The sequence below is a fragment of the Alexandromys fortis genome, unplaced genomic scaffold (genome assembly GCF_014885135.2).
Source record: "Alexandromys fortis isolate MF-2015 unplaced genomic scaffold, M_Fortis_MF-2015_v1.1 scaffold_190, whole genome shotgun sequence".
In the NCBI taxonomy this organism is placed as follows: Eukaryota; Metazoa; Chordata; class Mammalia; order Rodentia; family Cricetidae; genus Alexandromys; species Alexandromys fortis.
Window position 1 is genome coordinate 2,953,742 of NW_026068059.1, and position 11,702 is coordinate 2,965,443.

General features: G+C 46.7%; 1 protein-coding gene across 3 annotated transcripts in view; it reads left to right on the forward strand.

Moving 5' to 3' along the window:
* The first annotated feature begins 10,384 nt into the window (after nt 1-10,384).
* The window catches only part of Drc12 (dynein regulatory complex subunit 12 homolog), a 6,103-nt gene continuing 4,785 nt past the window's right edge, over nt 10,385-11,702 (forward strand). The window contains exons 1-3 of one of the 3 annotated variants that reach the window (XM_050120096.1): nt 10,385-10,416; nt 10,604-10,739; nt 11,245-11,310. In XM_050120096.1, coding sequence (XP_049976053.1) covers nt 10,667-10,739; nt 11,245-11,310 — 139 coding nt within the window. In that variant the 5' untranslated portion in view covers nt 10,385-10,416; nt 10,604-10,666. Of the gene's footprint in view, nt 10,546-10,603; nt 10,740-11,244; nt 11,311-11,702 lie in introns of all 3 variants that reach the window. The other 2 variants (XM_050120097.1, XM_050120098.1) reach the window with 2 other exon arrangements.

The window sequence follows — 11,702 nt, forward strand, 5'->3', positions numbered from 1 at the left end:
ATATTCATTTTAACACTACTGTAAATGGCTTCTGTGACTGAGAGTTTGTTGTACACCTGGGAATAAAGTACAAAGAAAAACTTATGAAGCCTTAAGAAGTAGGTTAATCCCAAATTCCAAGTCAGGAAATTACTTAACCTTTGACCCTAACTACTTTCACCTATAAAACAAGGATGATACCAATAAAAAGGTACAGTAAGAAACAAATTTATTGTGGCTAAATTAAATTCTTCCACAACAAAACAAAAACAGTAAGTAAATCAGCTAATTAATTTCCACCCACATAACTTTTCCTTTCAGTTAATTCCTTTGGGGCATTTAAGCAATTTAATTTAGCAAACATCTATATACTTATCTACTATTGTACAGATCTCTGACTGAACAGTGTAACTGACAGGTAACTACACAGCTTACAGCTGCTTTCCTTATGGAGTTTAGATGTGGTCTGGCATGGTGGCCTATGGCCATAGCTGCAACAATCAGGAGGCTGAGGCAGGAGGATCACAGAAAGTTGGAGGTCAATCTAGTGCACAAACAAACAAAACAAAAAAACAAACAAAAAAACATGGTGGGGTTCAAGAGAAAAAACAACAACAAAAGGCCAGGTGTGGTTGTACGTCTTTAATTCCAGTACTTGGCAAACAGAGACAGGTAGATCTATGTAAGTTCCAGATCATAATGAATACCATCTAAAGAAGAAAAAAAGGGGGGTACACAAGCATGAGAGGTTAAGATAAACCCAGAACAAATATGTCTTGTGTTTAAACCTAAGAGATCCCAGATCACTTTGGACATACTTCAGTAGTCACTTATCATTACAGATCACAAATCCTAGAGAGTGTGAACTTAACACCTAGCATGTGCCTGGAACTCAGCACACAAGTCAAATGGAAGAAGGGAGGAGGAAGGGAGGAAAGGGCAAGAAGTCCAATGAAACATATGAGTTTAAAATCCAACTAGAGACATTTTACTTCCAAAACACAATTATTTACCCAAAGTTATTTTGGGAGTGGGGAGCAGGTACAGCCAAGGAAAGATAACGTAAAAAAAGGAAATATCACATCTTTTTTCATTTTCATTTATTTAGTGTTTGTGCACAGGTGTGCCTGTACAGGTGCCATGTCTAGAGGACAACTTGCAGAACTTGGTTCTCTCCTTCTACTGAATGGGTCCTGAGGCTCAAACTAAGGTCATCAGACTAACTTGGAAGTGAGTATCTTTACCTGCTACACCATTCATTGCCCCAAAGTCATCCTTTCTTGAAAAGACTTCTTTCAAACTCAAAAACTGAAAGCTTATGTGTCAGGAGGATTGTTGTTAGTTCAAGGCCAAACAGGGCTACGCAAAAGGTTCTATAGAGCCTGAACTACAGTAACACCTAAGATCCTACCAACTCTACCACTTCAGAAGGAGAAAATTGACCTGCAAGACTACATATCCCCCAGAATATCTGAAAGCTAAGAATAATTTTTACAGTTTTAAAAAGTTAGAACAGCCGGACGGTGGTGGCACACGCCTTTAATCCCAGCACTTGGGAGGCAGAGGCAGGCGGATCTCTGTGAGACCAGCCTGGTCTACAAGAGCTAGTTCTAGGACAGGCTCCAAAACCACAGAGAAACCCTGTCTCAATCAACTCCCGCCCTCCCCCGCCCCATTAAAAAATTTACACGTCAAGGCCGTTTGAGCTTTTTTCCATTCTCTTTCCTGCCTAGTCTTCAATGTACTAGTCAATTTCTTTACAGAGAAACAACTCTGCAAATATTACAATATCCTGGTAAGATGGGGCAGGGGGTTGATGATGTCCATTTTCGTTTAAGGGGTATTCTAAAACAACCATTTTTTTCTAACAAGTTTAAGTTCCATATGGCTGAGCTGACTGGGCCTATGTTAAGAAGGCCCACAATTTACACCAGTTGCTGACATCTAATATTGGGGGGAAGGAAGGAGACCACTGGTACCCAGGGCTAACTCTCGGTAAACCTTACTAGTCCCAGACTGGAATAACACACACCTAACTTTTACAAGAATAAAATAGGTATGAAAAGATGACTCAGAACCTACTACATAATTCCACATATCAGAAAGATACAATGAGGAGCTGGAGAGATGGCTCATTGATTAAGAGCACTTGCTACTCTTGCTGAAAACTAGGATTTAATTCCTAAAACCTGCATGTACATTCACAACAATCTGTTATTCCATTTCCAGAGGATCGGACTCCTTCTTCTGGCCCTCTCACAGGCACCAGGCATACATGGGATACATATACATGCATGAAAGGAAAACACTCAGACATATAAAATGATATAATGGCCCCATTTAAAGACTTGGGGGGGGCGACAAGATGGTAAAGATATATTGGGACTCACTTGATGGAAGGAGTGAACCAACTCTCACAAGTTGACCTCTAACCTCCACACATATGCACACAAAATAAATAATGTATATTTTTCAAAGACCTTAAATAAAGTAAAATGAAACCCCAAAACTCCAAGGGCAAAGGAGATGGTGCAACCCAGCAAGTATTAGGTAAGTACTAAGTAATAATACTTAATACGGAAGTATTAAGACAACCTGGAAGTCAGAGAAGTGGAACAAACCTGCAGGCCTAACATGAGAAAGAACTGCACTTTCATTTCAGCACAATTAGTAACGTGTTATGGGCAAATTGCTGAAACCATCTTCAGAGACAATCAGTTAAGAATAAAACATCCTGCCTTCCTAGACTAACACAGAAAAGTTAGAAGTCTACGATACTTGAAACTACCAAAACCTAAACGCAGTTTCAATCAAAACTTTGAGACCGTGAGTGAATAAACGTATCTAGAAAAACTCAGAAATCAACACTCTCAAGTGATGAAAGTATAAGACATAAAATAAGAGAGGGTTTATATGGATTATCATGTAGAATATGACTAGCTATAATCTATCTTTCATTAGCAGAAACATCATTTTAAAGTTCACTATTTTAAGGAAGTCAATAATCAGTATCACTTTAGTACAATGAATCCACTCCCACATCCTACATGAGACAAACTAGAAATGAAAACTTGCTCTATACCAGGAGTCCCCAATAGTTAAGCTCCCAAAATGTAAACCTATGAACTTCAGATTGTAAAGACATTCAATACTTTTTTTTATAAGATGTTAACACATGGCTCTAGGCAGCACTTGACAGGCTGAGGCAGGATTGCTGTGGGTTCCAGACTGGCCTGAGATATAGTGAAAGCTGTCTCAAGAAACAAACAAGGAACCGGGCAGTGGTGGCACACGCCTTTAATCCCAGAGGCAGGTGGATCTCTGTGAGTTCGAAGCCAGCCTGGTCTACAGAGCGAGTTCCAGGACAGGTTCCAAAGCTACAGAGAAACCCTACCTTGAGAAACAAATAAAGATTCATTCCCTGGCATCTTCAGACAGCCACAGTTCTACTGGGGCTGGAGAGATGGTACAGTGGTTGAGAGCACTTGTTCACAGAAGACTCAGGTTCAATTCCCAACACCCATATGGTGGCTCACAACCATCCATAAATCCAGTTCAGGGGATCCAACATCTTCCGGCCTCAAGGGCACTGCATGCATGTGCTGCACAGCCACACACACACACACACACACACACACACACACACACACAAAATAGTAAAACTAAGTTTAAAAAAAAAAGAAAAAGAAACAAACAAGATGTCAGCACATCTTTATAGTAGTTTTACAATTTCCAATAATAAAGTCAGTTCCACAGTATCAATCACCATACAAGTACTTATGTCATTAATTACAATACCAGTTGGGACAGAGGCTGGGGGAGTTCCCACAATTCAAATTACTTAAGGTAGGGAAAATCAGCCCTGGAAAAGTGGCTCTGAAACCACTGGTATGCACTGCTAGAGTGTTAATTCTCACACAGGACTTGTTAAGCATTTATATAGCAGTTACGTTTGCCAAGTGCTTCATAATAATTTTATTAGCTGTTCCTAGTCCAAAACAACCCATGGAGAACTTAACTGAAGAGGAACCTGGGCCCAGAGAGGAACCAAAGAAAACCAAGTTTACCCTGGAGGAAATAACACCATTTGCTTACACGCTAGATCCTCCTAAACACATTTATCTGCAGTAGGGATTTTGAAAAATTAATGAATATGGTAAGAACCAAAAAACAGCGCATTGAATCCGAACAAAATGTTAAAAGATTGTGTGTACACTTGTACTTGAGGCAACTTCAAGACTACATTACACAGACATAACTATAAGGAAGTAAGTCTCCCGAATGACAGACAGGCTTAAAGAGCTAAACATTGTTAACCCCACCCCGCAACCGACTTTAAAATGGTTATCAAAGGGGTTCATGAAACAAGCTCAAAGTCGGGTTCCGAAATAATAGGCAGATAGGCCCGTTACAAAAATCCAACTACAACCCAGCTAAAGCACTGAGTGCAGGGAGGAAGTAGACAGACTGCAATTTAGTAGCTCAGTCAGTCCACCTTTCGAAAGATAATGGTTCTAACTAAAACTTGTGGTTTAACCAGTGCCTATCTCGGCACCAGCAATGGATTACATCCAACACTTTGCAAGACAACAAAAAACTTGAGCCATCCTCAGCGGTGAGGGGGAAGTTCCTTTCCTGCCCCCATTTAAACCCACCGCTTTCTTTGATCTTCGTGTTACATCTTAATGAGAAAAAACTATAACCTCACCCAGACCGCAGTCAGTCCGGTCGTCCGGTCCCCTGACCCCAGGTCCCTCACCCAGGATGACTCCTCTCCCAAGCTCCCAGAGCCAACACACATCCCTCAGGCCCACCTCCCAGGGCCCACTCGGCGACCCACATCCCCAAGCTCCGCACCCCCATCGCACTTCCGCCCGGGTGGCGCGGTGACCGGCCCTCCCCCAGCCCCCACCCCATCTTTGTCTGGCTCCCCCACACCTCAACGTTCCCAACTGCCAACGGCAGCCCTCCTCCCTCCCTCCCCACCGCCCACGCCCACCCGGCGCGGCGCGCGCCCGCAGGCCGCTCACCTTGTCCATGAGCTTCCAGCACTTCTCCACCATCTTCTTGTCCACCGTGCCGGGAGGGTGCGGGCTGAGGTGGTGGTGGTGGTGGTGAGGCTGGAAGGCGTCCTTCATGAGCCCGATCAGGCCGCCCGCGCCCGAGCCCCCCGAGCCGCCGCCGCCGGCGCCCGAGCTCTTCTTCACGTTGCCGGCCATGGCCAGCCGAGGGTCGGGAGCCCGCTCGGCCGCGAGCGAGAGAAATGAGCGGGGCGAGAAGGAGGGGCCTCTCCGGCAGCCACCACCGGCGCTCGCAGCCGAGGGACTGAGAGGGAGGTGCCCGCCCGGAGGCGCGCCCCTGCGCGAGCGCGGCCGGCGCGGCGCGGGGACGCGCGCCGGAGACGGACCCGCAAGCGGCGGACGCCGCAGCGACCCCCAACTCGCGCGCGCGCGAGCTCACGAGCACCCGCGTGCCCGGCCGCTCCCGGAAAGCCTTGACCAAGTTTCCGCGCCCACAGCTCCCGCCCCGACCCTCAGGGACGGGGCGTGGCCACCCGGGGCGGGGCCCAGAGGAAACTCGCGCCTGCGCCCTCTGCTGGAGAAGCGAGGTGTGGAAGGAAAGAGGTGGGGTCCAAGGTAGAACCTGCGCACTAGGCAGAAGCCGAGCCTGCCGTCCATGTTCTTTGTGGACTGGGCTTGGTGCCTCTAGGAGTGAGTCATTGCTTTGCTCAGAGTAAGACAGGTAGAAATGGAAGGAGCCGTAACATCAAGCCCTTTACCCACTCCCGACAAATGTGGAGGTTGAGTTTAAAATTATATGCTTCATATCGTGGGAAAATGGAGAAAGCTAAATTCTTTATCCACTCCCTAGTCTTTCTATTTTTTTTTCTTGTGGTGCTTGATATTGAACCTACCGCCTAACATCCTAGGCAAAGCACTCCATCACCTTGTTTTACCATGTAGCCCTAGCTGTCCTGGAATTTGTGTTGTAGACCAGGGCAGCCTCGAACTCACAAAGATTCACACGTGCTGGAATCAAAACTCTCCACCCGGCAGAGAATGGAAATTCGGATGCTGCAGCTTTTTGCAGACAGATTAAGCCCCAGAAAGGCTTAAGGTTTGGGACACTCGAGGCTCAAACTCTTCTTTCAGGCCTTTTAACCTCTTTTTAAAACATAACTTTATTTTAATCTTTTTTCTTTCTGAAGAGTAGTTCCGTTTCTGGGAACTGAATATGTATTTAAAGATTCCACTGCTCAGCGGAATGCGCTGCCAGCACCAAGCCCCGCCCTCAGAAGCTGTGAGGCTGCAGTGAGCCCTGGCCAGAGGGGTTCTTGCACTGGGAAATTCAGCTCCCGTTCGCTTCCACTTCCCTAATCTTAAGGCTTTGTTGGAAGAACGTTGAAAATAGGAACTTCTTTTCCAAAGAAGGAAGTGCCCTGCCTTGATTTGGTAATTTTTTTTTTTTTAAGCTCCAAAGCCTGACTTGCGGTTAAATACTCAACTCCTTTCTATACCTCTCTCTTGATTCTTCCTCCAAGCCCTTGACTGGTAGGTTGTTGAGCTTATCCAGTACTTCTTCAAGAGAGGAAAATGTCTCTGAACTCCAGAGCTATTCAGTCTCACAACTTTGGTTTGCAAATCAATCATCTTTTTGTTGTTGTTGTTTGGGGGGGGGCTGAGAGGGGCTAAGAGGGGACAGGGTCTGACTATGTAGTTCTGACTCTCCTGAAACTCACTGTAGACCAGGTTGACTTGGAATTCAGAGATGCACCTGCCTCAGTCTCCCGAGTGCTGGGATTAAAGGTCTAGTCTACAAATCAGCCAGCAAGATCTTCAGGCTTGTCAATCACCCTTCTGGACCCTTCCCGGCCTCAGGAATAGGCAGGCTCTCTCTACTTCCTGGTGTTAGCTGCCTTGACCTGGATTGCAGTAGCCTTTGCCTGCCTTTCCTCACCTGGAAGACAGGGCCCTTTGCAGACATACTGATTGAAAAAGCCTCAGAGCAGGGCCTGGTGTTCCACACATGGTTGCTTAATCCTCACTGGTCTTAAAGTCAAATGTGTGGATACATGGTTGCAGGATGTGTAACCCACATCCAAACACTTTCTCTCATGTTAGTTAATGATAATTCTTCCTGTGCAGAGACACATGCAACAGGGAAAATGTTTATCATCCCTCCATCCTAAGCAACTATTGCTTTTTTTCTTTTCTCCCCTACCCCTTTTTTATCCTTTTGGAGACAGGTCTCGCTTCATTTCCCAGACTGACACTGAATACAGGGTCAAAGGGTTCTCCTGCCAGAGCCTCCCAATTAGCTGAGACTACACAAGTGTGTCACTCTGCCCAGCTCACGGTTCCTACAGGCCAGTGGTTCTCAACCTGTGCTGGAGACCTTTCTGGGGGCCAAACGACCCTTTCACAAGGCTCTCCTAAGACCATCAGAAAACACAGATATTTGTATTACCAGTTATAACAGTAGCAAACCTACAGTTATGAAGTACCAACGAAATAATTTTATGGTTGTGGGGTCACCACAACATGAGGAAATGTATTAAAGGATTGCAGCATTAGGAAGGTTGGAAACCACTGCTCTAGGTCAAGGCCATTGGCCATATTTCTTTTAATATATAAATAACCCATCTCATATTTGAATAAAAGCAAGTAACCTTCTGTCCTATATATCTCCTCAAAACTCTTGTCTAGATCAGGATGTAGTGATGCACACCTTTAATCCCAGCCCTCATAACCTAAGGTAGTTTGAGGCCAGCCTAATCTACAGACCAGCCAGGGCTACAAAGTAAAACCCTGTCTCAAAACTCCAACAAACAAAAACCCTCCTGGGTAGGTCTTTTTCGAAGGCAGACAGAGAGCCAGCAAGACGACTGAGTAGTGGGTAAAAGTGCTTGCTCATGACCCAAGTTCAGTCTCCAAGATCCACATGGAGGAGAGAATCAACTCCCCCAAACTGTCCTCTGACCTTTACACGCACTCTGTAACACACGCGCGTGCGCGCACACACACACACAAACACTACATGTATACAAATTTAAAGATTTGTGTTGGGGGCTGGAGAGATGGCTCAATGGTTAAGAGCATTGCCTGCTCTTCCAAAGGTCCTGAGTTCAATTCCCAGCAACCACATGGTGGCTCACAACCATCTGTAAAGAGGTCTGGAGCCCTCTTCTGGCCTTCAGGTATACAGACAGAATATTATATACATAATAAATAAATTAATAAATAAATTAATAAATAAATATTTGTGTTTATTAATTTTGATAATCTGTCTCTGTGTGTGCACATGGGTGGGTCTTCTGGAAGAGCAGCAAGTGCCCTTAACTACTGAGCTATCTCTTCAGCTCCCCCAAAAAATTTTTATCAGGGAAAGATCTACTGAAACGATCCTTCTTATCAATTCTAAACTGAAGTCAATGAAAAGAAAAAGGACTGGCCTTTTTCTCACAGCTTTTATTCATAAATACATGTTTTTATTTGGTTTTCTGACTATGTTCTAGAAAGGGGGTTGAAATACTGAACACAATGCTGTCCTGTTGTGGGTGAAGCTGGGACCAGTTCGTCATGTGACAGGTGGTGCTCTTTTTTCCTCCACCTTGACCTCAAACCACATCCTGACTCTGCACCTGAGAGTCCGTTGACAGAGCGTGTTTGGAAAACAAACGCTCTCCGAGGCCTGTGGTACGGCTCAGATTCTCTCACTGCTCTCCTCAATGTGGCATCACAGAAGTGGCACAGGGACTTGGTGACACAGCCCCAAACATGCTCCTGGTACAGAGGAAAGGGAGGAGAGATGAGAACATGCTGAGAAGTGAGAAGATGCTCTCCACATCCAGGACGTGTGCCCAGGGCTCACCAGCCCCAGGTTCCATGAGTCGTAAGCATCACAGAGCCCAGTCTGACTCTTGTCTTCACTGTGGAAAATGTCCAGAGTGAGGGCTGGAGACCTGGTCAGCAGTTAAGAGCAAGTACCACTCATGCAGACACCTGAGTTTGGTTGCCAACCCCACACTGACGGCTGCTCACAACCGCCTGTAGCACCAGCTCCAGGGGCTCCACTGCGCTCCTCTAGCCTCACGTGCCCAAACCCACACACATATAACATAACTAAAAATTACAATTAAAAATCTCTCCTAAGATCTCTACAGTGTCATGACGTTAAATAAATATGCATTTTACTCCCACATCTTATACGTGTTTCTGCAGATACGCTTCTGATAATATGCAATTGACCAAAACTGGAGGGACTGGGATAGACAGAGGTGCCTAAAAAGAGTCTGTAGATCCCATACTCCTCCGGGAGAAAGGTTTGCTGTTTCATTCTATGTATGATGCCATTATGATGCCCAGCGATGGCACGGTTCCAGGATGGAGCCCTCCCGACTGGAGGGGGCAATAGCAAGCTACCAGTCACACTCTCTGCCCACAGTCAATTTTTTAATCACACACAAGATTTTAGAAAGAATTCCCCAAAGGGACCCTCCCCCCCAGGGACCCTCCCCCCCCCATAACGCCCAAGAAATAATAAGCTGCAAAATTTAGGAGACTCGGGACAAGTGAGTCCACTAGAGGGAGCCCTAACCAACTCTGTGCTGCGGGAAACTTGGGGGCTTCTGAACACCTGTCTGCAGATTAACCTCATAGAGTGAGACATAATTGACTGGGCGAGGAAGGAGTCTCGTAAACATACCACTAAGTCTAGGGTTTTCAGGAGCTACGAAACTTACACACCAAGGCATTCAGGCTGGGCCAAATTAACTAGCTCAACCCCTGACTGACTAATCTGTGGCCTCCCCTCTGGGACAGCATCCCGAAATCCATGGCTCTACCTCTTCTCTGTTCTCTTACGTGGAAAACTCTCTCAACCACTTGTGCCAGCACGTGTTTCGCGCACACCATAGCCTTTCTGAAGTGGACCTCAAGTTCTAACGTAAATCATGTGGCTGTATGAGGCCTCGGGATGTGCAGTTCCTGTGCCGGCTCCTCCCCCTGCCTTTCCTCTCCTTCTGTAAAGCACGATCATCTCAGACTGGACGCTTCTCAAATTCTAGACTGGAAAGTCTCCAGATGACAGGCAGTGAGACATGACTAATAGCTATTCAGCTCCAAAGCCTTTTTCTTTTTAGGGCTAGGATTTGGGAGTAACAGGAGAAGCTACGTAAAGGGTGTTTATGTGAGCCGATTTAGCCCATCCTACCTGCCTATGAACACAGTGTTTCCCAGTTGCCCAGACAGCAGGCAGTCTCCAGAAAACCAACATCCCAGTTCTTGGTCCTGCCCCTCGGGGAAGTTTTTCACCCTGGATTGGCTTACAGGACCCAGGCTCCTCCCTGGGCTCAATCTGCCCAGGGACTCTCTTTGCCCTCCCCAAGGAGTGTCATTCCCCATGGAGACACCACACAAGCGAGAGCCGGTCCTACAGGTAGGAAGGGAAAGAGTAAGCATGCTGGGGAGAGACATCTTTACAAGAGCTGACTGCACCCACAGTTCTCCCCCACCCCAGCCCTGCCTGAGGTTCCCAGGAGGCCAAGAACCGAAGCTTCTAGAAAGTGTAAGATACGCTGAGAGACTAGAATTCTGACTGTCCTGAGACTCCCACCTCTGTCTAGGAGTCAGGAGAGCTTCTCTGAATACAGACCTACACAGAAGGTCTTCCCTCCCCCAGGACAGCAATGATGCCGCCTAAAACCAAAGGAAAGGGGAGAAAAACTGGGGCACAGAAGAAGAAAAAAAACTCAAGTCCTGGTGAGTCACGGTGTGTGTCCAGGACACAAAGGTCCTCAGGAGGAATCCAGTCCTCTGGGCAACAAGATGAAGTGGCTTCGTTTGGTTTTGTCTGTTGTCCTTTTGATACAGGGTCACTATGGGACCCAGGCCAGCCTCAAACGTATCCTTTGCCCAGTGTTCTTAATGCCAGGCTTACAGGCATTGCCGCCTCACTTGGCTAGGGCAAAGCTTTCTTGCCCTCCTCTTCAGAGCCTCGAGTCCAGATTCCACAGGACTGAGGAACTGGAGAATGCCTTCCTCCCAAAGTCCTCCTGAAGCCCCTTCTAGCTCTTTGCCTTTGCCACGTTTTGAGCACCCGCCATGCACACGGGAGCAAAGGGTCAGCTGTGACTTTGTCAGATTTTGCCACTGGGCATCCCTCATCCTGTGACCTTCCTCCATCACGCAGGAAGTTCAGGTGTTGGAGGAAGATGGGGTGGAACCAGGATCAGGATAACTTAAGACTATCATCTTGCCGAGACAGATGCAGGGGCTGAGGCCAAGCACAGGCTGGTGCTGCTGGAGAAGGAGCTGCTCCAGGACAACTTAGGTAAGAAGTTCAAAGTCTCAGGAGACAGCAGAGATAGCATGTCCTAGTCGGGGTTATCGTCGCTGTGATGAAGCACCATGACTTGGGGAGGAAAAAGTTTATTTGGCTTAGTTTTCAAGTCACTGTTTAATATTGAAGGAAGTCAGGATAGGAACTCAAACAGGGCAAGATCCTAGAAGGCAGGAGGTGATGTAGAGACCATGGAGGGGTGCTGCTTACTAGCTTGCTTCACATGGTTTGTTCGGCCTGCTGTATAGAACCCAGGACTTAAAAGTCGGGCGGTGGTGGCACACGCCTTTAATCCCAGCACTTGGGAGGCAGAGGCAGGCGGATCTCTGTGAGTTCGAGACCAGCCTGGTCTACAAGAGCTAGTTCCAGGACAGGAACCAAAA